Source organism: Biomphalaria glabrata, chromosome 16 (genome assembly GCF_947242115.1).
Source record: "Biomphalaria glabrata chromosome 16, xgBioGlab47.1, whole genome shotgun sequence".
Taxonomy (NCBI): Eukaryota; Metazoa; Mollusca; class Gastropoda; family Planorbidae; genus Biomphalaria; species Biomphalaria glabrata.
In genome coordinates this window covers 18,767,489-18,793,174 of record NC_074726.1, presented here as the reverse complement: position 1 = coordinate 18,793,174, position 25,686 = coordinate 18,767,489, and the positions used below count along the sequence as shown (strand labels likewise).

Sequence of the window (25,686 nt, the reverse complement as noted above, 5' to 3'; positions counted from 1 at the left end):
ATTTCCAGCCATGACAACCTTACGGAACCTTTTGAAAGTATTAATTATTAAGTTTTAATTAATTAATTTATTTATTTAATTACTTATTAATTTTTCTAGTTGTGAAATGGGTGAGATTTTATTTTAAAAAATCTTTTTGTTGTTATATAATCAAAACTATGTTTGAAAATGAATGCGCTGATAATCAAAAGAATAATATAACCTTTTTATTACAGGTCTGGAACATGGCAAAGATGACCCTCTAGAATTCAATATATACTTACCAATCATGACTCACTAAGTGTTGACCTGAGAATATGAAAACTTACTGCATGTTGACATAACAGCCACTGAAACACTCTACATGTCTGCATGACTTCAAATAGACACAGGACAGAATGCTTGTTGATATGAAATCATTTAGATTCCATTGCTTACTGAATGTTGACAGACAACATTTATATTCTTTATATTAGTTAAAATACTTAAACGCCTAAAATTCTTATGTAGCTAGGTAATGTAGCATATGACTCCTTAAATTCCAAATACAATTTCAACCATACAGTCAATAAAAAACCTAAAACATGTTTTTAAAATCAATTACTGTATATTTGCCTCGGGTTATTATGATAACAAGGAAGAGAGAAACAAATGGAATCATTAATTCAAAATTGAAGTCAAAGATACTTATTTTTTTCCACCCAAATCTTTGTGTGACATTAGCTCTTATATTTTGAAATAGTATTGTTACGTATCTCACTATCCAGGCTCTCTGCAAACTGCACAATACACCACCAACTTAAAGAACTTGACAACTCAGGGCTCCAAAATAACGTAACACTTTAAAACGTTTCTAGCTTCGTCACATGACTACATGCCTCGTGACGCCCCTGAGCTCTGTTCACGACGGCGATCCTTCCCGAACCGTCCTGTTGACACTCGACTCGGCTGACCATCGTAACTCGTCACGGTTGACCGCTCGTCTAGCGCTGGCCTGGGGCGATTTGCGTCGGCTGACTACACTCACACCACTACCCCCATCTGTGCCACCACCAGGTTTATAACAGTATATAAATGTATCTGTTGTTGTGTTTAATGATAATAAATTGATAAAATAATCCATCTTTTGTTCTCTAATTAAATAAAATACATAAATAGTTATGTTATATGTATCTAGTTATATAAAAAAAAAAGATACTACACCCTAATATGTTTCAAGCACACATTCCTTTTGAAAATAAGTTACTTTTCATTTAGAAAAAAATAATCTAATTAAAATACATTCAAAAATATACCAGTTCATTGCATATTAGCATAGTTTAAAGAATATCATTGAAACAAATACATAAAATTATTTAATTTTTATTTTTAAAAATTTCAGTTTAAATGATTAAAACAATGAAATAATTGTATTTAGTCTATTAGGTCAGTAACAATAATGCAAAGTAGGCCCTAATATGTGTAAACAACTCTTTGCGCACAAGTCTATATAGAAATTTAGTTAGGGTGGACTACCCCTGTCATGCCTTTTGGGGGCTTGGACGGAACCTTTTTTTTTTCAAATGATTGGTTTCATTAGTCTACATGTAGAGTTGAATGTCTATATAGGAATATAGCCATATAGGCATTAAATATAAATATAGGCCTGCATATTGGTCAGTGGGAAGGTTGTAAGCAATGCCAATAAGGCTTTTGAACTAATAATTGCCAAAAGTTCCATAAACGAGCTAAAAAAGAGTGTGAATTAACTAAATTGTACGTGAATACATCCAGTTGTTACTGAAAAACTGTGTCAATGAGTGTAATCGAATTAAAACATGTACAAAAGTGAACTAGATGTAACAATGAAATAGGTCTGTGTCCCACAGAATACGTTGATGTTTTGGTGCTAGCGTGTGCTCAATGACTTCTAAGAGTAATGAAGAGAAGAGTTCAGCTGCTCATAAAGTTCCTGAAAAATTTGATTTGCCATGATAACACCGACAGCATCTTCCAACGTTCTGAAAACAACAACGCCATCGTGGCCAAATCTCTTCATTATTCGCTTGGTTATTCTTATTATTTTCTTTTGGCGTCTCTCTTCCATGGCATATAACTTTTCTTGCAATTCAAATTCCTCGGCCTCTTTCTCACTCGCCTCAATTCGAAAATTTTGGCGCGGCCTTGACCCTTGCGAGAAAAGTTCATGTAGAGTTGACTGAATGCGTTTTCGAGTTTTAAGACTGCCGTCTGACGCCTTGACCGTAGATAGACTGGACACAGAAATGTTCACGTTTGGGTAGGTAAATACGCTGTGATTGTAAACTGTGTCATAGTGGGCGTCCTCCGTTGGTTTACTTCCTAGCTTCTGTCGCTCAATTAGGTGCAAAGTGATTTCAACATAAGCTTGCACGAAACGAAGTCTTTCTGCTGGCGAAAGCAACCGAATGGACCATTTGAACAAGCTCCATGCATTCAGTATGATCAACAAAAGCAACCAAAACCAGACAAAAATAAAAATTTTCTCACTGAACCTATTGATGGGTAAAATACACTGAATAGTATAACGATGAACTATAGCGAACTGCCTTATCTCCATGTCACAAAGAGTCTGCGCTGGAAACCTGGCAGAAAATTGTGGAACACCCCTTAGGTAGTTTTCAAATATTTCAAATCCGTACCACATAAAATCTTCATCAATGAAAACATTTAAACTATAGTGCATGGCCAGAGCTACCAGCAAGTATGTGAATTTAATGAATAGCACTAGTCCTGCCAGATAGGTCTTATGTTGCTTGCCTAGCCAAAAGAAGCCTATGCTTCCAAGAAAATACTTTACACTGCTACATTTACTGGATCGTGGGATTCCGGTTCGTACCAGCCATAACCTTAAAATTCGAGCTAAATTTTCAATGTCCTCGTGAGAGTCTGCTAGTTCAACTAATTTGACCAGGTTCAGACCAGAAGAGTGGGCGAAAGAATGCCAGATATAATGTGGTAGCTTGACCAAACAGGCCATAAAGAAGAGTATCCATGGAACCCAGGGGTAGTAAGCAATGCTTTCACTATAGTGGCCTTCTTGGTTAGGTATTATGTCTTCATCCTAGGGAACAAAACAAAAGATCAAATAAATTCTTCCTTAGCTAAATCTTCCTTAGATAATTTTATTTTATCTTTTCAACATATGTAGACTTCCTCTGAATTTAAAAACACAGTTGAACGTAATTAGGAAACAAGTAAGAAATGTCTCCCATCTGTTGAGCTTAACTAGGAAAGTGGGGTCTGGTGGTTTGAGTGGTTAAGCGCTTAGCTTCCAAATCTGGAGTCCTGGGTTCGAATCCTGGTGAAGACTGTGATTTAGAATTTAGGGATTTTAGGGTGCCCCTGAGTCCACCGTACTAAAATGGCTACCTGACTTAAGTTGGGTAGTTGGGGGAAAGTAAAAGGCGGTTGGTCATTGTGCCACTAGCGGATCCAGGAGTGTGTGTGTGTGTGGGGGTGGGTCGATTTGTGTCCAAACCCTAACCCTAACGCCCAGTAAACCCAAACCCTATGCATAAAAGCGCGTAAAGTAAATATATATGCATATACATCGCCACCTCCGCATCCCACCAAATCGGCCAACATACTAGAGGGGGGATTTGAATTTAAGTAACGTCCCCAATGTTGATATCTGTTTAGCTTGAAATTAATATCTGTTGAACTCAAGTAATGTCTCCCATGTTAATATCTTTTTTTTACTTGAAATTAATATCTGTTGAACTCAAGTAATGTCTCCCATGTTAATATCTGTTTAGCTTGAAATTAATATCTGTTGAACTCAAGTAATGTCTCCCATGTTAATATCTTTTTAGCTTGAAATTAATATCTGTTGAACTCAAGTAATGTCTCCCATGTTAATATCTTTTTAGCTTGAAATTAATATCTGTTGAACTTAAGTAATGTCTCCCATGTTAATATCTGTTTAGCTTGAAGTTAATATCTGTTGAACTTAAGTAATGTCTCCCATGTTAATATCTGTTTAGCTTGAAGTTAATATCTGTTGAACTTAAGTAATGTCTCCCATGTTAATATCTGTTTAGCTTGAAGTTAATATCTGTTGAACTTAACAAAGAAACAAGAGCTGTCTCCTACCTCATGAACGTAATAGTTATTCTGTTTCACCCAACACAAGGCACGAGTGTAGTTACATTGAAATTCCGGCATCTCCGCTGGACACCAACAGGCAATAGGAGTCCCTGCGTACTAATATAAATATGGAAGTAGTTATAACTATTTTAAGCGTATTGTTTATTTTGGGGACATTCTTGTTGATTGATATTTGTGACATATTATTTCTCCCACTCCCTTTCTCGGAACAAGTTGAAATTGTGCACATTTTTTCATTGTTGGTAACACACATGAATTAATGTAAAAAAATTAAATCAATTAGTCGTAGTTTAGTAATTTAGTGTTGTTGTTTTTTTTTTTATACAAAATGTATTAAGCTATAGGGAAATAAACATTGTGGAAAAAATCGGCTAAAAATGTTTAATTAACAATAGACTTTAAAATATCTTTTATAAGTACTTGAATAGTTCAAGGCCTTGAGTTCGAAGTTGGTGTCGCTGTAAGCATAATGCAGTAGCCGGGAAAAGAATTGGCCAAACACAGTAGGTGTGAGTACACATCCCTGCTTGACACCTCTGCCAACCTAAAAAGGTGCTGACTGTGCTTCATTGAATTTCACTCATGAAAGTACACAATGAATTTCAGGTTTTTGGGAGGACAATCTATTTTCTTTGAAAATGCCACTTCTGCTGGCCATGTCAAGGGCTTTAGTCATATCAACCAAAACAATATAAAGGTGTCTGTCTCTTTTGCTACTGTAGTAGTCTTAGAATTTAGGCCTGAATAACTAATGAAAAGCTCAATTCTAGCGTCAAATTTGCATTATAAAAACTTAAATAAATAGAACATTCAATAGACATTTTTGATTGTAAGAAAATGTTTAACGCCCCCACCCCCACGTTGGTAAAAGATTTTTGTGCTGTCTGTTTGTTCGTTAGTCTGTCATTTTAGATCTCAAAAACGGAAAAGGGATTTTACAAATATGAATACATCGACACCTGTATCGTGCTCGAAGTGCAATGGCAAAGATGAGATTTATATGGTACAGCGATATAGGGGATTTATATGGAGCAGTAATAATAATAATAATAATAATAATAATAATTTTATTTATAAAGCGCTGTTAACAAACAAAATGTAGGCTCAAGGCGCTGTAACAACATTACAAACATAAACACAACTGCTAAAATAACAGTTAATCTAAAAAAGTTTTAAACAAGTAGGTCTTAATGTTCTTCTTAAAAGTGGTATAGCATGTTGTCTGTCTGAGATCAATGGGGAGTGAGTTCCAAACCTTTGGTCCGTGAACTGAAAAAGCACGCAGACCGTAGCTTTTGAGGGAGAAACGTGGCACTACTAAAAGCGTTGAGTCCATTGAGCGCAGGGTTCTCTGGGGGACATATGGAGTAATGAGTTCGCTAAGGTACAAGGGCATCTCATTGTTATATATACACTGATGACAAAGTGTGGCGACCTTGTAATCGATTCTCGCTTTCACGGGAAGCCAATGGAGCGTGCGCAAGAGCGTAGTAGCAGAATCTTGTCTAGTTTTTTTAAGGACTATTCGAGCGGCGTTGTTCTGTATACGTTGCAGCTTGGCTATTTTGTCATCAGGTATACCTGCTAGCACGGCGTTGCAGTAGTCAAGGCGGGAGAGTATGAATGCTACAGCTAGCGTTTTTGTTGACTCCGTTGTTAAATATGGTCGGATCTGGCCTAATCTGCGCAGCTGCAGATAAAGACCTTTGCAGAGCTGATTTATGTGTGGGTCGAAAGATAGTGTTGAGTCGAAGAAAACTCCAAGATTCCGCACTACATGGACAAAAGGAACATGGCAGTTCGTGATAAAGAGAGAATCTGTGCTTTCAACTTTTGAGACATTGTTCCTAGTGCCAATCTTAATTATTTCTGTCTTGTCTTCGTTCATCTTGAGTTTATTTTCAACCATCCAATCGCTCACCCTGGCAACGGTACTACTGATTTTCTCTGCCAGATGCGACACCTCTGAGGGTACTGATGAATCGTATAACTGTGAGTCATCGGCAAAGAAATGGTATAAGATGTCGGTTGGCCGTATGACACCGCTGAGTGGATATGTGTACATAGTGAACAGTACTGGGCCTAGAACTGATCCTTGGGGTACTCCGTACTTCAAAAGTAAGCTTGTTGATTCCGTCCCGCTAACAACGACACTTTGGGTGCGTTCCGTCAGGTAGGATCCAAGCCACTTTAGGACGACTCCTGCTAAACCAAAAGTTGCAGAGAATCTGGCCATCATAATTTCATGGTCTAGCGTATCAAAGGCTGCGGACAAGTCCAGCATAGAAAGAATTGATATGTGGCCTTTGTCGGAATTGTGAAGTAAGTCGTTTAGTACCCTGACCACTGCTGTCTCTGTGCTACGGCACTTCCTATATGCTGATTGAAATTCTTCCAAGAGACAGTACTGTTCAAGATGAGAAAGAATTTGCACTAACACGATGCGCTCCAGAAGCTTTGACAGGAAGGGAAGATTTGAAACCGGGCGATAGTTTTTTAGACATTCCGGGTCAAGACTGGATTTCTTTAATAATGGCCTGACAAGTGCATGCTTAAATTGCTGTGGTACAATGCCTGAAGTCAGTGAAGAGTTCACAATGTTGGTAATTGTAGGTACAAGCTCATCTAAACATTCAAGGAGCAAGGAGGTTGGAATGGGATCAAGGTCACATGACTTATTTGGCATCTTCAAAATAGTACTTTTGACATAATCTTCAGATACACGCTGAAACTCGCAAAAAGGAGTATTTTGAAAAATTGGAGAGTGGTCAAGCTGTGATGAGAGGGATGGCATGTCATTTCTAATCTGCTCAATCTTCCCAATGAAGAATCTATTGAAGGAATCAGGAAGTTCAGATAATGGGATAGATGACGGCAAACGTTCGTTATTTGCTCCCCCTAACATTTCAGCGGTGATCCTGAATAGCTCCTTTGAAGAATCAGAATTTTCGATTTTTTGTCGAATATGACTAGCTTTTGCGTCTCTAATCATACGGTTAACCTTGTTTTTTTCTCGTATGTATATTTGTCGATGTATCGTCAGACCTGTCTTTTGAAATGTACGTTCGGCACGTCGGCGAATAAGTTTGGCAGTCTTTATGTCTTCCGTCAACCAGGGTGCAGATGGCCTAACTGAGACTGTACGAGTGACAAGAGGTGCATGGCTGTCCAGCAACTTTTTCAAGCAAGAATTGTAATTGCTGAGAACGTCTGTGTTGCTCTGTTGCAACAGCAAAGAGGTCACGTCCATTTTGAAGGAGGCAATATCTATGGCTTTAAGTTTACGGGAAGTCACGTTTTTCTTTGGCCTTTTTGCTTTTGATAGGCGCATTTCAAAGTTTACGAGAAAATGATCTGACAAGCCGCGGTCTGAGACATTGAGTTTGGCTACAAGCTCACTTGCATTTGTAACAATCCAGTCAAGAGTATGGCCTTTGACGTGTGTCGGAACATTTATCAGTTGGTCTAAGTTGCGATCCTTTAGCGCATTTTTCAGCGACATCGCGTATGTCTCATTTTCACTGTCAAAATGCAAGTTCACATCGCCTATGACAAATAGATCTTTTGTTGATATGTGACTGTCAAGGAGGTCTTGAAATTCTTCGATGAAAACTTTTGTTGTCAATTTATTTCTCTTGCTTGGTGGTGGGCGGTACAGGAAAATAAAAGTCAGTGTTCTACTGTGGTGGGAAAGGCGAAACTCGCACATCTCAAAGGTCGTGTACGTTGAGCTTTCAGGTCTTATTGTTACATACTTTGCTAGACTATCTCTGTACAGTATTGCTAAGCCCCCTCCGCTGCCTGTTTTTCGAGGTAGACTCTTTAAAATAAAGCCTGGTGGCGTTAGCTCAATGGTTCTTGGCTCATCACCAACTTCTTTAAACCATGTCTCACTAAGGAAAACGATGTCGTAGCTATCATCAGTGATGGTGTCTGCAAGCTCAAGAGCTTTGTTACTGCATGACTGGGCGTTGAGGTGCATTATTTTAAGCAGACTGGAGGATATAGTCACCAGAGGCGTAGCACATTTTGAAGACACCGGAGGAGTAATATCCCGAATTATAGGTTTTTGATGGGGACATCTGACCTCTGTTGTGTGAGGAGCAATAGGGGTGGGGTGGTTAATAAAACAGTTTAGTAGGGAACTGCTGAACTCTGTCGTAGAAGAAATGACAGGGGTAGGGGTGGGGTTAACAACACAGTTAAGAGTCCTGGAAACTGTGTGACATGTATCTGTTGAGTTGAATTGCGGTAGGTTATACCATAGGCGAATAAGACGCCCAGCCCTAGACCCACGAACTGTCGGCAGTTTACGCCCGATGCCAAGTCGACGAATATTTCGGAAAACCTCGCTGTCTAGTCGTGATTTGAGTAACACACATGTGCGTCCTATGCGACGTAATAGATTAGCGTCCATGACTCCAGTACGGTGATTTGACACACTAGGACTGATGACACACAGGTTTGCGCTCCGACTGCTATGTAGTGGCCACGGTACACGGTTTTACCAAGCACATCAATCCCTCGGGCTATGAGTATCACTCTGTTACTGTTTATATAGATGCTTGTTAAACTAAAGGATAGTAAATGAATACAAAAACTAATTAAATTTAATTAACGTGACTTAAATCTATCGAACTAAATACACCAATCTATAGACGAAATCAACACAAATCTAATGGTATAAGAAAGATCACTTAGCTCTAGAAAATAGCAACACAAAAATCCTCCAAAACGAGAGACGAAAAAACACGACTGCTGCCTGCTGGCGCAACATTAACATAATAGAGAGCATTTCTACGGTATAGCGGTAGAGGAGCTTTCTATGGTACATCCGCAGATGAGATTTATATGGTGGCCCCATAGGAAAAAAAAACCCACTATTTCTAATTATGTAACACGTATGCACTATCTGATACACTGGAAAGCTTTTTACTTAAACAGATATTTTAAGCACGAAAGTCCTAAGATAAAGTGCATACTTTTATATGGGATAATTACTCAATTCTTCACAATGCATTTACCTGCACTAAGGTGACAAAACCACCCATGGCTGCTAGAACGATGGCACTCCATAAATAATTAAACTGACTACACAGATCTTCATCGGATCTTCTTGTTAGTCCAGCAAAGGATAAAATATTATTCAACCTGAAAGATCATGTTTTATAGAGACTAAAGTGAAAATCATGAACAAGCAAGTCCTATGGAGAATAATTATCAATAATACTAAACTGACAAGAATGAGCAGTCAAGTCTTATAAGACAAATGTAATCATTTGTGATGTTGCTAGTTCAGGCTGTCTTGAAGTCAACCAATTACTCTGCAATCGTTTGGGTGTAATTGTTCGGGTGTATTACGTGCAGTTGACCAACAAGTCAAACAAGAACTGGCACATCGATTATAACTAGTGAAGAGATGTAGTCAACACTGACGAACAATTGTACATTGGTTTATTATGATAAAAGGCCACAGTAGAAGTCTCTGTCACTAAACACGTCGTTACCCTGGAATATTCTATTGCTAACTGATTTTCCGGTCTCTAACCCAACATATCCCAAACGTCACTAGTCCCGTTCAATATGCGTCATCTATGGTGCGTCGCTAAAATAACTAACCTATATAAATAAGGTGTCTAACAGATTCCTCCCCCCTTTGAAAAAAAAATATGTCAATATTTTTCCACTACTGTCAAGTCTTACAAGGGCATTTTCAATTTAATGGGAAGACAAACAAACATAAAATCTTGACATCTTCATCTTGACATCTTCATCTTGACAGTTCCTCATATTCATGTCAATGTTCATAATAGTTCATAATACAAGAAAATGTGGCATCTTATGGGCACGTCACACACTCACAAATGTTCTTCACTGGCAGTAATCTGATAAAATACAATATTTCAAAAAACAATTATATACTTTATTTACACATTCAATAAATTTTTTTTTTCTTACCACCCTTTTATACGCTTTTGTCCATTTTTCTTTTATACTCACCCTTTTCCATAGAACTAACTTTCGTCAATGATATATGAAATGATTCACACAAAAAAAATATCCATACTTACTTTTAAATGCTTAACATCAAATTTACTTATCTCCCTTTTCCATAACATATAAATGGTGTCAATATATTAATATATATTACATACTCAATATAATCATAGTTTATTTACAAAATTATTTCACTTCAATGTCATTCTAGACAATAGATCAGCTACAATATTCACAGATCCACTAATAGCTTTCACTTCAAATTTATACTCCTGTAGTGCTAAGAACCATCTATAAACACGACTGTTTTTCATGCTCTTTTGCTGTATATACTGAATAGGTTTATGATCAGTTAATAATATGAATTTCCTTCCTATTAAATAGCTCTCTAGCTTAGTAATTACCCATATTACAGCTAAGGCTTCTCTTTCAATGACACTATATTTTTTCTCTGCCTCTGACAATTTTCTGCTTACATATAATATAGGATGTAAGTTATCATAGTTCTGCATTAAACAACCACCAATAGCATTACCAGATGCATCAGTTGTGACATAAAATATTTTGTCTTTATCAGGTAGTCTTAATATTAGTTCATGACTAAAAACATCGTTAATTCTGTCAATAGCTTTCACACATTCCTCATTACAGACTACTTTTTGAGGTTTTCCTTTTTTAAGTAAGTCATTTAATGGATTCACTATTTCTGCTAAGTTCTTTATAAACTTTCTGTAATAATTTACTATTCCCAATATGCTTTTAATTTGTCTTTTTGTTGTAGGTATTTCAATATTAAGTACTTTCTTTATGTTATCTTCAATAGGGCTAATCATGTTGTTATTTACTTTATGTCCTAAGAAAATTATTTCCTCCAATCCTATTTCTACTTTTTCTGCTTGAATTGTAAGTCCACTTTCTTTTATTATTTTGAATACTTCTTTTACATCTACCAAATGTTCCTCCCAACTATTATTAAAAATACATATGTCATCCAAATAGCAAATAACATTTTCTTTGTTTCCAATTATCATGTTCATCATTCTATTAAATGTGGCAGGTGCATTTACTAATCCAAAACTCATATAATTCCATTGAAAAATACCATATGGTGTTACAAATGCTGTGTAAGGTTTTGCATTTTCTGTTAAAGGTATTTGCCAATAACCTTTAGTTAAATCCAATTTAGTAAAAAATTTTGCTCCATTTAATTTATGTAAAATATCCTCTATATTTGGCATTGGATATGGGTCAAATTCTGTGATGTTGTTAAGTTTCCTATAATCAATACATAACCTTATATCTCCATTCTTCTTTTTGGCTATCACAATTGGTGAAGCATAAGGAGATGTTGATGGCTCAATTATACCTGATTCTAGTAAATTGTCTATTTCTTTCTTTACTTTGTCTTGTAAATGTAGCGGTATTCTATATGGCTTAAGCTTGATAGGTTTTGGATCTGTTACTTTAATGTCATGTTTAATAATATTAGTTTTTCCTGGTATACTGGAAAAAATTTCTTTGTATTCCTGTATTATTTTAGTTATATCTTTTGACTTTTCCTTAGTTAGATTATTAAGATTAATCTTTTGCCAAGTTTGATTCTCTTTTGTTTCTATTACAGGTATTTCCTTAATATCCTTTTCATTATGATTTTCATTTGTTATTATCATCAAGCATTCTTCTCTTTCTGAAAATTTATTTTCTATTTCCTCCTGAATGTTTTGTATTAACTCATCTTCTCTATCATGATACAGTTTCAAATTATTTATGTGATATGTTTTACTTTTCCCATTTATTTCAATTTGATAATTCACATCACTAATTTGTTTTATCACCTTAAATGGACCTTTCCATTGTTTACCAATTTTATTTTTCAGGTCATTTATCAATATTAATACATTGTTTCCTACTTCTAGTGTTTTCAATTGTCTTTTCTTATTTATATTCTCATGAGCACTTTCTTTGTACTTCTTATTGTTGTTATATGCTTGAGTCCATATTTCTTTCAATTCTGTTGTGATTGTTGTTTCACTGTCATTATTTAATTTATTCTCATTTCCTATTAGATTTTCTTTAAAAACATCTAATTCATCTCTAGGTTTTCTTCCATGTATTATTTCATATGGTGAAAATTGTGTTGCTTCATGGATGTTGTTTCTATGAGCAAATAGTACATAGTTAATGTAATGATCCCACCTGTTCTGATTATTCTGAATTATCTTTGTTAGTGATCTTTTTAATGAACCACCATATCGTTCACATAAACCGTTACTCTCCGGGTGGTAAACCGAAGAGTATATGTGCTGTATATTGTATTGTTTAGTCCATTTCTTAAATTGTTCTGACTTAAACTGAGATCCCTGATCACTCAATATAATTTTAGGTATACCATGTCTTGTAATTACTTTTTGAGTTATGGCATTAATGATATTTTCTGCACTTGTATTTGATAATGGGATTGCCTCTGGATATCTACTAAACATGTCTATTACTGTTAGAATGTATTTGTTATTATTTTCAGTTTGAATTAAAGGACCTATTAAATCAATAGATACTTTCTGAAATGGTGCTGTAGGTTCATCCATTTCTTGAATAGGTGCTTTATTCACTAGGCTTTTGTTAGATCTCTTTTGACATATGTCACATGAGTTTATGTATTTATTGATTGTTGCTTTCATTTTGGGCCAAAATACTTGTTTTGACAAATTCCTATAACATTTCTTTACTCCCCTATGTGCTGCTAAATTATTATCATGTGTCATAATTAAAACATCTTTCCAATATTTCTGTGGTAAGACAAGTTGTTTTATTTTCTTGTTATCATTACTTGTTTGTCTAAACAATATTTTATTCTCTATATAAAATTTCTCCATTGGATTATTATTGTTTTTATCTGATATTCTTGAATAAATTTTCCCAATAATATTGTCATTCATTTGTTCTAATGCAAATGTGGGTATTGTTTCTTTTTCATTTTGAGATATTTGTGTTTCAAGACTATTTTGTGTTTCATTTTCTATCTCTTTTTCCTTAACATCTGTATTTTCTATTTGTATTACATTACTGGTTTCTTCTTCTTCATCATTACTTATTACATTTATTGTATTTTCCTGTTTCTTATCTTGTTTATCCATTGATCTTGTTATTATCATACTTGTTATATTTTGTGTTTCTATGTTTTCATGATTTTGTCTTATGTTTTTGTATTTGTTTTGCCAGTCTTCTAATTCTTTTCTTGAACATTCTTTAACTCCTTTTATGTTTCCTACTAACATATCATATCTCATTTCTGGTATTGCAATGCCATCACAATAGCCAGTGAAAAATGGAGTTTCAATGTATACTCTTATAGCTTTAAATTCCCTTACAGTGCCATCTGCTAATTCTACTTTCCTAGTAAACCCTTTATACCAATGAGGTTTGACAAATTTAGTTTTTACTGCCAAGGTGTTACAACCTGAATCCCTGATTAATTCCACCGGAATTCTATCTACAAACCCTGGGTACACTGCAAAATTGTTCCTATTTCCTTCCATGAAATATATCCTATCTGTACCTTTATTTTTGTATTCCCTACTGTAACTCCTATTTCTATAATTTCCCCTGTCATTCCTATCTCTACTCCTATATCTACTGTTATTTTGTTCATTGTATCTATTTCTACTTCCAGACCTACTATTCCCTCTTCTACAGTTAGCTGCTATATGACCTTTTCCTTGACATTTAAAACAGGTTATTTCATTATATTTTCTATTTCCACTATTTGATCTATTTCTATTTCTACTTCTATCAACATTTTCTTTGGTGTATCCTATTAAATCTACTTTGCTCTTATCTCTATCAGAAAATGGTTTATTTGGATAGGCATTTTTGTATACTCTCATTATCTCTGTTATTTCATCTATAGTTTTTGGGTTTCTTTCTCTAATAAAAGATTGTAATTGAGGATCACATTTATTTACAAAGTTGTCCACTAGAATAAAATTTTTTAATCCCTCATAAGAGTTATTCACTTTTTCTAATTTTACCCACTTATTGAAAAAATCCTTTTCCATATTAATGGTAGTTTGGGGTTCTATTTCTAATGATGGTATATTGTCAAAGTATTTCTTTCTGAATGTTGTAGCATTATGACCATAGGCATTCAGTAACTCTCTTTTTAAAACCTGATAGCTATCATCAATATGATGGTCATGATTTTGGCATATTGTTAGAGCTTGACCATGAACAAAGTCCATCAGTATTTCAGACCACTCTTCTTCAGGCATATTAAATGTAGACATTTTTGCCTCATATCTTTTCAGAAAATCACCAATGTCATCCTTCTGTTCATCAAAACTTTGTATCTTTCTCTTTAGCCATGTCTGTGAATTAGGGTTGTCTCTTTGTGTGGTACTATTTGAGTTATTTGTGTTATTTCCTTGTTCAATTTGAGCTCTGGCTTGTGCTGCATCCAATCTCATCTTCTCCATTTTAGCTTCATGTTCTCTAATTTTTTCTCTCTCTTTGTCTTGCCTTTCTTGCTCATATTCTTCCTTTCTGATCCTTTCTTGTCTTTCTATCTCTTGTCTTTTTTCTTCTTTCTGTCTCTCTATTTCTTGTTTTTGACGTTCTGTTTCTTCCCTCACAACTTGCTGTACATAAGCTGCTAAGTCCTTTCCTTTTAACTCCATGGCCTTTCCATCCTGCATAGCTGCTTCCTTAACCTCCTTAAGGTCCACATATGATGATGTAGCCATTGTATTTTATTTTCACTCAAATTTATATATTTTTACTTAGCCTATATTGGTTATGGCTATACTTTAAACTTATTTTATATTTAAGTTTTTCCACACTTTTATACAAATTTTAAATGTTATGTCTCTATCTATAGATTTAGTAAATGTATAAATCTAGTCTGAGTTATTATGGTTATATTCAAATCTGTATATTAGGTCTAGTATCACACAAATTTAAATCTAGTATATTATAGTATGTATAATAATACTATTTAGATCTATAGTTATCAAGAGCACTATGACTATTAGATCTAGTATGAATAACTATGATCAATTTTAAAATTTGATGTGACTGAGGTGTCTAGAGTACTCAGTAGACTCTAAGACTGTCTAGATAGTCTAGAGTAGATAAGATAGATCTAGATCCAGAAATTATGGTTCTATTTAACCATGCGAAATAAATATGTGTATACAGTGTCAAATATACCTTCAACAAGATATATATATCTAGAATGTACTACCTTCATTCATCTTTCAATTAATAATATTCTCAAATTAGAGTCTAGATGATTTAATTGTACCAAAGAGATGTACAACAATTTGCAGATCTAAATTTAGCCAGACGACAGTGTTTGACTACATAGCCAGTTTCGGCATTATTCTCATGGCAAAATCATATTTGATTTTAACCGCTCAAACTAAAATTATTTTAGTCTGATTCACAGTAAAAGAATCCTACCCGCACTTTCTATCATTAAGTGAAAAAAAATACAGATCTAATTAAATTAATAAAAATAAATAATTTAAAATAATATAAACAAATGAAATAATTAAATGAGACTATCGCTATGGGTTGGGATGTGACAATATGGCACACAATGATAACGTCACGAAGTAACCAGGCAACAACGGATATGACGTTTACACAAACAAAACAAATTACAACTCTAAACGTATAATATAGCTTTTCATCTAAATTACGTCTTCTACCCCGACGGGTTTTAAGGCGCACCACCTGATTTTACTCAGGCTAACGTACCAAATTTAGACAAAATCTATTTCTAAGGGCAATCTAAACATATACTAATAAGAAAAATGGCACTTAGCTTTTGATAAGAAAGATCCCTTTGTTCGGACTCCCGAATATGCTAGATCACAACAAATTCCACTGCCTCTCTTCTAGTTCCGACTCTGTTCTCCGGTGCTACCAGTATCCCACGTAATGCCACAGATGTCTTAATATGCCACAGCAAAATGTTCTAGTTTCTTCGACGACTGTTGATGACCGTATGTGTAGTTCCGACGACTTTGTGTACACAGTTACTGACGAATAGGTTAACGGTTCTTCTGGCGATGACTTGACTTGTGTAGACGACTACTGACAAATAACAGTCTCTTGACGGCAACTTGATCTGGACGACTGACGAATAACGAATTTCTTGACGATGACTTGATCTGGGCTGACGAATAACGGCTTTCTTGACGATGACTTGATCTGGGCTGACGAATAACGACTTTCTTGACGATGACTCGATCTGGGCTGACGAATAACGGTTCTCTAAGAATAGTTCACTGCTTCTGCTGCTACTCTGGTAGTACGACGAAGTTTGCTGTTGTACTCTGCTTCATTAGACCAACTGTCCAATGTAGACTAGGTGAAACCAAGGTCACCTCCGACGACGTTCCGTTAGACGATTAACGGTTTTCAACGAAATTAAGTGGACGTAGCTGTTTCCACAACTTCACTATCAACAAGTCTAGATATCGTCTAGACCGACGAATATTAGATATATCAATGTTCAGCAATTACGATTTTACTAACCTTCCAAAGGTTAGACACAGTGACCGTTATAAACGTGGCAAGCAACCGGTTCAATGAGCAAACTGCTCCACAAGAATCTCTCCAAGGGTAAGACGACAGAGCGATTTCGATTTAGTTAGCTACCAAACTTGTAGTACTCACAATACTTCTGACAGCGGGCAAACTGTCCTTCTCGAAACTGACGAGGTAAAACTTGATACTCGATGTGGCTCCTATGACGAAGAAAAAAAAAAATATGTCCAACAGGTTCACTAACGATCTCTCACCCGTTATGAATGAACGGTTTCTCTGGTTGTAGGTCGATTCAGCATATGAAGATCAGGCTTTGAGAATATACTGGTTAAGTAGACCAGACGTTACGATGATTACTGTCCTGACGAAGGTCACCCTGAGTTAACGGCTCGTTGAACGTGCGATCAAACAGGCGACGACTACTTGTAGATCTAAAACAAAGTCACTCTGCGATACTGCTGTGTTCAGCCGTACTCCGATGAAATCTTATATCTTCGAGTGCACGACCCTCACCTGAGTAAACGTTCTGCTTCGAGGTCCGGTTCGATGTTCGTCGGGCTTCGAGGTTCGGGCTTCGAGGTTCGGTTCGATGTTCGTCGGGCTTCGAGGTTCGGGGTCGCCACTGTGATGTTGCTAGTTCAGGCTGTCTTGAAGTCAACCAATTACTCTGCAATCGTTTGGGTGTAATTGTTCGGGTGTATTACGTGCAGTTGACCAACAAGTCAAACAAGAACTGGCACATCGATTATAACTAGTGAAGAGATGTAGTCAACACTGACGAACAATTGTACATTGGTTTATTATGATAAAAGGCCACAGTAGAAGTCTCTGTCACTAAACACGTCGTTACCCTGGAATATTCTATTGCTAACTGATTTTCCGGTCTCTAACCCAACATATCCCAAACGTCACTAGTCCCGTTCAATATGCGTCATCTATGGTGCGTCGCTAAAATAACTAACCTATATAAATAAGGTGTCTAACAGATTATCGTTTTTCTATTACTACAAGCTAGTAGGCTGACTACTGAGGAAGAGAACGTTTTATTCATAATTCATAGAGAAAGAAGTAGTTTTCATAATTCATAGAGAAAGAAGTAGTTTTCATAATTCATAGAGAAAGAAGTAGTTTTCATAATTCATAGAGAAAGAAGTAGTTTTCATAATTCATAGAGAAAGAAGTAGTTTTCATAATTCATAGAGAAAGAAGTAGTTTTCATAGTTCATAGAGAAAGAAGTAGTTTTCATAATTCATAGAGAAAGAAGTAGTTTTCATAGTTCATAGAGAAAGAAGTAGTTTTCATAATTCATAGAGAAAGAATTAGTTTTCATAATTCATAGAGAAAGAAGTAGTTTTCATAATTCATAGAGAAAGAAGTAGTTTTTGTTTATTTCATTGTTCTCTTCCTCCATGAAATAAACTTTGTTACACCTCTTTTTTTTTTTTTTACATGAGGACGTTCTACAGTATCCAGGGTATACTGGAAAGTAAGAATGAGTTCCCAGAAGCCCATTGGCCATTTAATCGTTTCATGTCAACTACCATAAATGAGCGCTAAACAAAAAATACTCCCCTTTTCATTAAATTGTCTTTCAAAACTAGAGAGCCTACTTTTGGTGAGTGTAGTCTTAAAATACGATCCCAAAACTGGTCTACCGAATGATGATTGCAATAAATAATTCTTTAATGATTGTCCAATTTTATTGAAATAACAAAAAAGCTTTATACAGATCAGTAGGCCTACTTAGCAAATATTACAGTTGCAAAGCATAGCCTACACTACACTTAAAAACCATTAGATTTAATGTCTACTTACATGTCTAGAATTGAAATTCATTCATGGCATTATTCCGTATCCACCCTGATGACGCCAGACCTTTCCTCCAGATTTGAATTGCATTACGTTGTGATGGCAGAATGCTTACATTTAGGCTAAATTTTAATATTTGACTTTTAATCAGTTAAATAACTTCTTTGATTAATAATGCATGTAGATTTATTCTTTAACATTGTATCTTAGCCTATTTAAAAATACAAACATAAAGACCTACATAAATGAAGATTTTGAGTGTAAATATTTTTGATTCATGAAGAGTTCCAATTTATAAATATTAAATATTCATTAAAATGTATACACAATAGTTTTTTTAAGACTTGGTAGCCGATAGAACTCGTGGTATGAAGTTCAGCCATTTTTTGTTGGCATCACTTGTAGATTACCTCAAAGATTTATCATTCGAAACATCTAGAGAGCTCAAAGAGAAACTTTCATAGTCGAAATATCAAGGAAATTCGTTTATTTAAAGTATTTAGAAAACTCTAATAATTGCAGCATGTAAGAGGATTCTGGGAGTCATACAGAACTCACATAACCACAAAACCTAGAGAACTTTACAGTAAAAAAAAAAGTTTTAAAAACTAAGGTAGTCAACTATAGATCTTCAATGATCCAGTAAGTCGAAATTTCACATGAGTCCCAATAGCCAGTCACTATAAATGTAAATAACTCACAATAGCCCTATGATATGTGAAGTTTCGTATAGAAACGACCCTTAAAATCTTTGCCTTTAATTCTAGATCCCAAATTCATCTCATTGCGTATTAAACACAGACTTACGTATCTGGGATAATATTCAATAATTAATGGTTACAAATAATTCGATTGGCTTGTTTAAAAATCTAATTGATAGGCCTATATAGTCTGTCTCACTTCAATGCACAATTTTCCACGATGGTCTGGTATCGATCGAATTTGATAAGCACATCGATCAGAATGTCAATAACTGTAAACAAAATGATTGATATTTGTTCTCACACCCAACTTTCTCATCGACACTAGAAAAGTGTGTTATTTAAGTATTAAGTGTGTTATTCAAGTATTAAGTGTGTTATTTAAGTATTAGTGTGCTTACTGTGCTATATGTTATGGCATGTTAAAAAAAAAGTTTTTTTTATGATGTAGATTTATACTTATACCAGGAGTCTGGCTAGAGAGTTTATTATGCATACAAATGTTGTTCAAAGAGTCTATTATTAGTCGTATAAAACCTTTTAAAAACCTTCAATGGCAATGATTTATAATTCCTAGCTTGGTAAAATTAAAATTCTATTAGATGAGAGATGTAATTCATCCCTGGTTACCTTGTAACACAAACTATAACTTAGTTTCTCAAGTTGCACACTGAATTTTGTATTGAATTTTGAACTCACTCTTTCCATTTAACATATCTGAAGATAATTATATTCTAGCCTAAACCTCCTTCAGTACGACGGGAGATGGCGGTGGGCAGGTTTCGAACCCGGGACCATCGAGACCATTGAACGCCAGTACAGAGCTGTGCTCCACGACCAGGCAGCCATTCTCTAAGAATGTTTTCTAAAAGAATCTTCCATTTCTATTTCAAATAGTTATACTCTATACTTCTATCAGTATTTCAAACATCAAGCTGAAATCACTTAAAAATTGAGATGTTTGAAAGTAAATAAGACTGATAGACAATACACATCGGCCCTATATGATCATTTATTGTGTCTACCAAGATATTTCTATTTAACTTGTGAATGTAATAAAAGATGATGAATATACTTACGAAATCGGTTTAAGATCACATTTTAACTACCAAAGTTTACATTTTCTAGGCATAAACGCCATTTTAATCCAGCCCAAAGATTGCAACATTAGTTCGCCTGGTTCAATGCAGTGATTTACATATTTCTTTGACTTATTTATGGTGAATACTTCTAGGCCTCCCACCTTCTTCTCCCACGGCATACTGTTACCTACTTTTATTTGCTGACAACTGATGCGGAACCGATATCTTGCTGACACTCCCGTTAAGAAGCCTGATAGAACACTTGCTGGAAGCAAACTAAACTATTATTATTAGGCCCTATTATTATTAAATATACTAATAACTAACTAATGTTATTATTAATTATTAATTTAAACAAGATTACAAAGAAAGTTTGTGTGGAAACACAAACTCATAAACGGACCCCGAAGTGGTCCACCCAGGCAGATAAAAAGAAAGAATATCAGAATGAAATTCTATCAAAGGCAAATGACAGAGAATAATGGAGAAAGAAGGTTGACAAATCTTGTGTGGTGCCCCATCGGTCTAGAAGACCAAGGGATAGGTGAAAGTAAAGGTGAAGTTAGATGTAAACCTGGCCTAACTGATGTAATATAATGATTATTCTTATTGATCTAATTGTTTTGTAAAGAGACCAAAAAAAACATTTACGTTAAAAAAAATGTCCTTCAGTCTTTCGATTGAAAATGCAATAAATAAATTATGGCTTTTATATAGCGCTTCTTTCATACTCATAACATGCTCAGAGTGCTTTGGTCCAATCTCATTTGTGGACCAGTGGGGGAAGGGGTATCTGGGAATGAGTTTTCTGTGCAGCTCTAGGCGCTCAATAAAAGCAGTTTACGCTATAATACGAAAAAATACTTATTAAAAAATCTATAACCGTTTGCATTCTTCATCTTCTTCTTCTTCGTCGTTCTCATTGTTATGCTGGAGTGTTCATATGACTAGACCAATACATGAGATGAACTGCGCAGTGGTTTCCAAATCAGGGAGCTCTCCATATGGGTGATTTGGGGCCAATGTCTTATACGGGCCTCTTGGTAAAGAGAGCAGTTTTGGAGGACGTGGTCGGCATTCTCTGGTGATACTCCACATGGGCAGATTTCACTGGTTCCAATTTTGAGCTTCCGGTACATGTGTTGTCGCAATCTGTTGTGTCCGGTCCTGAGTCGAAAGATTAGACGTTGGTCTTGTCGGGATAGCTTATTGTAAGCGTCATCTTTCTTGCGGTTTGGATGAGAGCTCGTCCATTTCTCATTTATTTTATTTACAATTAATTTCTTCATTTCTTCTGGATAGAGTGCAGAGTTTATTTGTGAGTTAGTTCTCCCACTCTTGGCAAGTGTGTCAGCCTTCTCTTTTCTTTCTAGTTGTATATGATCTGGTATCCATTGAATAACAGTGGGTTTTTGCTGTTGTTGTTGAGCTTTGTAAGTGCTGTTCTGAGGTTTTTAATATATGAGGAGTTTTGCAAGCTTTGGAGAGTTGTTTTCGCATAGGCTAGAAAGACAATCTGACTGTGACGGGAACTTGGATGATTTCAATATGGTCCCTTATAGTAGGAAGAGGGCTTTCGTCCCAGGGTGGAGATTCATTACAGTGTATCGAGGATTCCAGAGTAATTTTTAGCGGCCCCCGTAAGGGGAAAAAGCCGCTATTAGGTTTGTGCAAAATGTCCGTCTGTCCGTCTGTCACACTCAGATCTCGAAAACTAGAAGAGATATGAAAAATATTATTTCATCATTAAATCCGGCTTGAAAAGTTTAGGTGCAACGGCTACTTTTGGTTTTCTAAAAGCAAACCGTTTAATTTATAAAATTAATTATGCAAGCGATTTTTTCATAAAAAATACACCAATTCTAAAACAATTACGTAAATGTAAGGGAGGCAATGTTACAATATGCTAACAAAGATGGACAATTTTTGTGTATTTTCAGTATCACTATGTCAAATATATTTTTAAAATGTACAGGAAATGTTTACAACAAATACAAATAATAGTTAAAGACGTTTTTTCTGGTCAACTAGCTGCTAAAATTAAAAGAAAACATTTCTGTTTGTTTATAAAGGCTAATAATGCACTTTGTATGTAAATATCACGCACATTTTTTTAAATGGACTTTTTATGCAGCGATTTTCGTGCAGTAGCGTAATGTCGCAACATGATCAGGTGCTAAACCAATTCCTTAAACTTTTTTTAAAAATCAGATTTTATTTATTTTTTGTTTAGTGCCCCCATCCGAATAAAAGAAGCTTATTTTTGTGCGTTTTGTCTGTTGGTCGGTCTGTCCGTCACGATTAGATTTAAAAAACTAGAACTCTAAAAGCTATTGAAAATCTGATTTACCCTTTAATGTTCCTCCCATAACATCTCAATAGTTTTAAGTATCTAAAATTGATTGTTCCGGATTTTTTTGTGCAAAACTAATCAACGCCAACAAATGTTTGTTTGCTCTTCTAACTTATATTACATTCAATTTCCATGCTTAAACGTTGCAAAAACACATTATCAATAATATGTTGTTCCGTTTTTTATGTAAATAGCATATTAATGCTAAATCATAATCTCTATACTGACTTATATTTCATTAAGTGTAAAAAATGTTCCGGATATTGTTTTATAAAACATGAATTATGCCTAATGATTGTTTGAAATCGCATAAGGCTTTTAAAAAAAGTAATTTACTAGAATTGATTACTGAAAATTACTTTTTAGACATTTAATTTTCTTGTAAAACATAACATAGAAGTTTTGTAATCGATAAAGAAAGTTCCGGATTTTGTTTCTTACAAATCGTCGCCAGAAATTTCCGAATTTATTTAAAAATCTACTAACGCTAAATAATTGTTTGAACTCCCTCTTCTAATTAATAAACAAATAATCTTCTCATTTACGAAATAATGTTTTTACGGATTTTTATGAAAAATATTTTAACTCACTACTCTCTTACAGTACATTTAACTTTCTACCTAAAACATTAAAAAATCTAATTATCGTTAATATTATGTTCCGATTTTTAAGGAAAACAGAATCCAAACACCAAAGTAAGGTATGAAAATCTCTCCACGTGGCTGTAGTACATCTAATTTTTATACGAGACCATCCAAAAAATTTAATTAACGGTATTACATTTATCTGAAATTCTCTTTTTCTTTTACTATTTATACAAACATCCGGAACAATCTATTATATAATCTTTTCAATTGTGTTCATACCTAAAAATTATTGCGATATTTTGAAACGTAAAATAAAAGTTAATCAATTTTTAATAACTTTTAGTTGTTTTTTTTATATCAAGATAACGGACAGACCGACTGACAGACAAAACGCAAAAACAATGTGGCTTTGATCCTTTTTAAATAATATCTATTAGAACTCAGTGCACCAATGTCTATGAACCCTCGTTAAATATCTCGTGTAAATAAAGACATTTTTTTTATGGTACCGGTACTAGCCTATTGTGAGGTAATGGAATTTTTTTTCTTTGACGTCATATGAATGGACTCTTTAAATGTAATGTTAAAAGAACGCACTCGGTGCACCAATGTCTATTAACCCTCGAAAAAATTGCTTGTATTAATGAAAACATATTTTAGTCTAACTAAGCCGTGTGACGTAGTGTTTTTTTTCCTTTGACGTCACATGGAATGAATTCTTTAAATGAAATGCTAAAAGAACGCACTCGGTGCACCAATGTCTATGAACACTCGATAAAAGGCTCGTAATGATGAAGGCGATTTTTATTCTAGCTAGGCCGTGTGACGTAGTGTTTTTTTTTCCTTTGACGTCATATGGAATGAATTCTTTAAATGAAATGCTTAAAGAACGCACTCGGTGCACCAAAGTCTATGAACACTCGATAAATGGCTCTTATAGATGAAGGCGATTTTTAGTCTAGCTAGGCCGTGTGACGTAGTGTTTTTTTTTCCCTCTGACGTTATATGGAATTAATTCTTCAAATGAAATGAAAAAAGAACTCGGTATAGTAATGTTTATTAAGCTTCGTTATGTGACTCGCGTTTAAAAAAGGAATGATATCTTGATTTAGATCTAATCTAGATTTTTTAAACTAGATCTAGATTTTTATTACAGTATATCTAGATCTGGATTTATATTCTAATTAAAATTATTTTAGAGTCTAGATCTAGAATTTCTAGATCTAGTTTAGACTAAAATAGACTAGATTAAGATGTAGAATTTCAATTTCTAAACTTAAAGTGTAAAAAAAAAGTGTAGATTTTCATTTCCAAACGTTTTGATCAATATTGTAATGTTTTAATATACTAAAACTAATCTACTATTTTTTTATTAAATTTAAATTTAAATTTACGGCAAATGAATCTTTGAAACATTATTACTTTTGACCATCGGATGGCTGCCTGGTCGTGCGGTTTGCGCGCTGGACTGTCGTTCAGATTTATGGATGGCCCAGGGTTCAAACCCTGCCCGCTCCCATCCCCCGTCGTCCTGCGGGAGGTTTGGACTAGGAAGTAATTATCTTCAACTCTGAAGGAACATCCGAAACGTGTAAAACATTTTACATCAAAATTAAATCACCTCTTGAATATTATTTGCGAATATGCAGATCCGACAGGGATCCGACTTCGACGGGGTCCGCCTCTGAGTTTGTGTAACACAAACTCTCTTTGTAATCTTGTTTCAAGTTGGTGTTTCTTTTTTAGGTTTAGAGATTCCTGTATGAAATTGGTCCCTTTGAGACGGTTTTTTTTTGTGCCAGTTTTGTGGATTTTTGTTCTGAGTGGATGTCTCTTCAAGGTTTCCAATTTAGTGAATTGGGAAAGGATTTTTATTTCTCTTCTTTCATCCAGAGAGATCAGGGCAGCGGTTTCCTCCATAGCTCTTATGGGTGTTGTTTTGATTGCTCCTGTCATTATCCTTAGACCAATATTTTGAACCTTGTCTATTTTTCTTAGATTGGTTTGGGCTGCTGAGCCCCAAGCTGAGGCACCATATTCTAGTACAGGTCTTACATAACTGGTATAGGTCTTTTTCAGGATGTTGTGATTAGCTCCCCAATCTGTGCCAGCTAATTTTTTCAAGAGGGATAGTCTCTGGGTGCCTTTACTCTGTGTTTTATCTATTTGGTTTTTCCAGGTTAGTCTCGGGTCAGAGGTGACTCCAAGCGCTGGCCTGAAGGTCGTCCACATCGACAGACTCAACAAGTACTATGATGAAGCTGGATCTGCCCGGGACGGACAGATCTAAGGAGGGGCAGTGTTATAAACCTGGTGGTGGCACAGATGGGGGTAGTGGTGTGTGTGTATAGTCAGCCGACGCAAATCGCCCCAGGCCAGCGCTAGACGAGCGGTCAACCGTGACGAGTCACAACTTCCCGATCTACAGTTCGTTACAACGGCTCAGTACAAGTCCGAGACGAGACAGAGAGACCAGTGCAAGAGTTGATACGGCGGA

The 25,686-nt window shown here is 35.2% G+C and overlaps 1 protein-coding gene across 3 annotated transcripts; it reads right to left on the bottom strand.

The window, feature by feature from the left end:
* Positions 1 to 806: 806 nt before the first annotated feature.
* LOC106078648 (innexin unc-9-like) lies at positions 807 to 20,418 on the bottom strand. Of its 3 annotated transcripts, XM_056013795.1 has the most exons (6): positions 20,247 to 20,418; positions 19,274 to 19,439; positions 18,473 to 18,588; positions 9,132 to 9,258; positions 4,093 to 4,203; positions 807 to 3,061 (listed from the first exon to the last, which is right to left on the bottom strand). In XM_056013795.1, coding segments are annotated over exons 3-6 (1,413 nt in total). In that variant the 5' UTR covers positions 18,475 to 18,588; positions 19,274 to 19,439; positions 20,247 to 20,418; the 3' UTR covers positions 807 to 1,888. The 3 variants fall into 3 exon arrangements, with proteins under 3 accessions (XP_055869770.1, XP_055869769.1, XP_013095053.2); XM_056013794.1 differs by lacking the exon at positions 19,274 to 19,439 and having other exon boundaries at positions 18,473 to 18,677; XM_013239599.2 differs by lacking the exon at positions 19,274 to 19,439.
* Between the last annotated feature and the right edge of the window lie 5,268 nt (positions 20,419 to 25,686).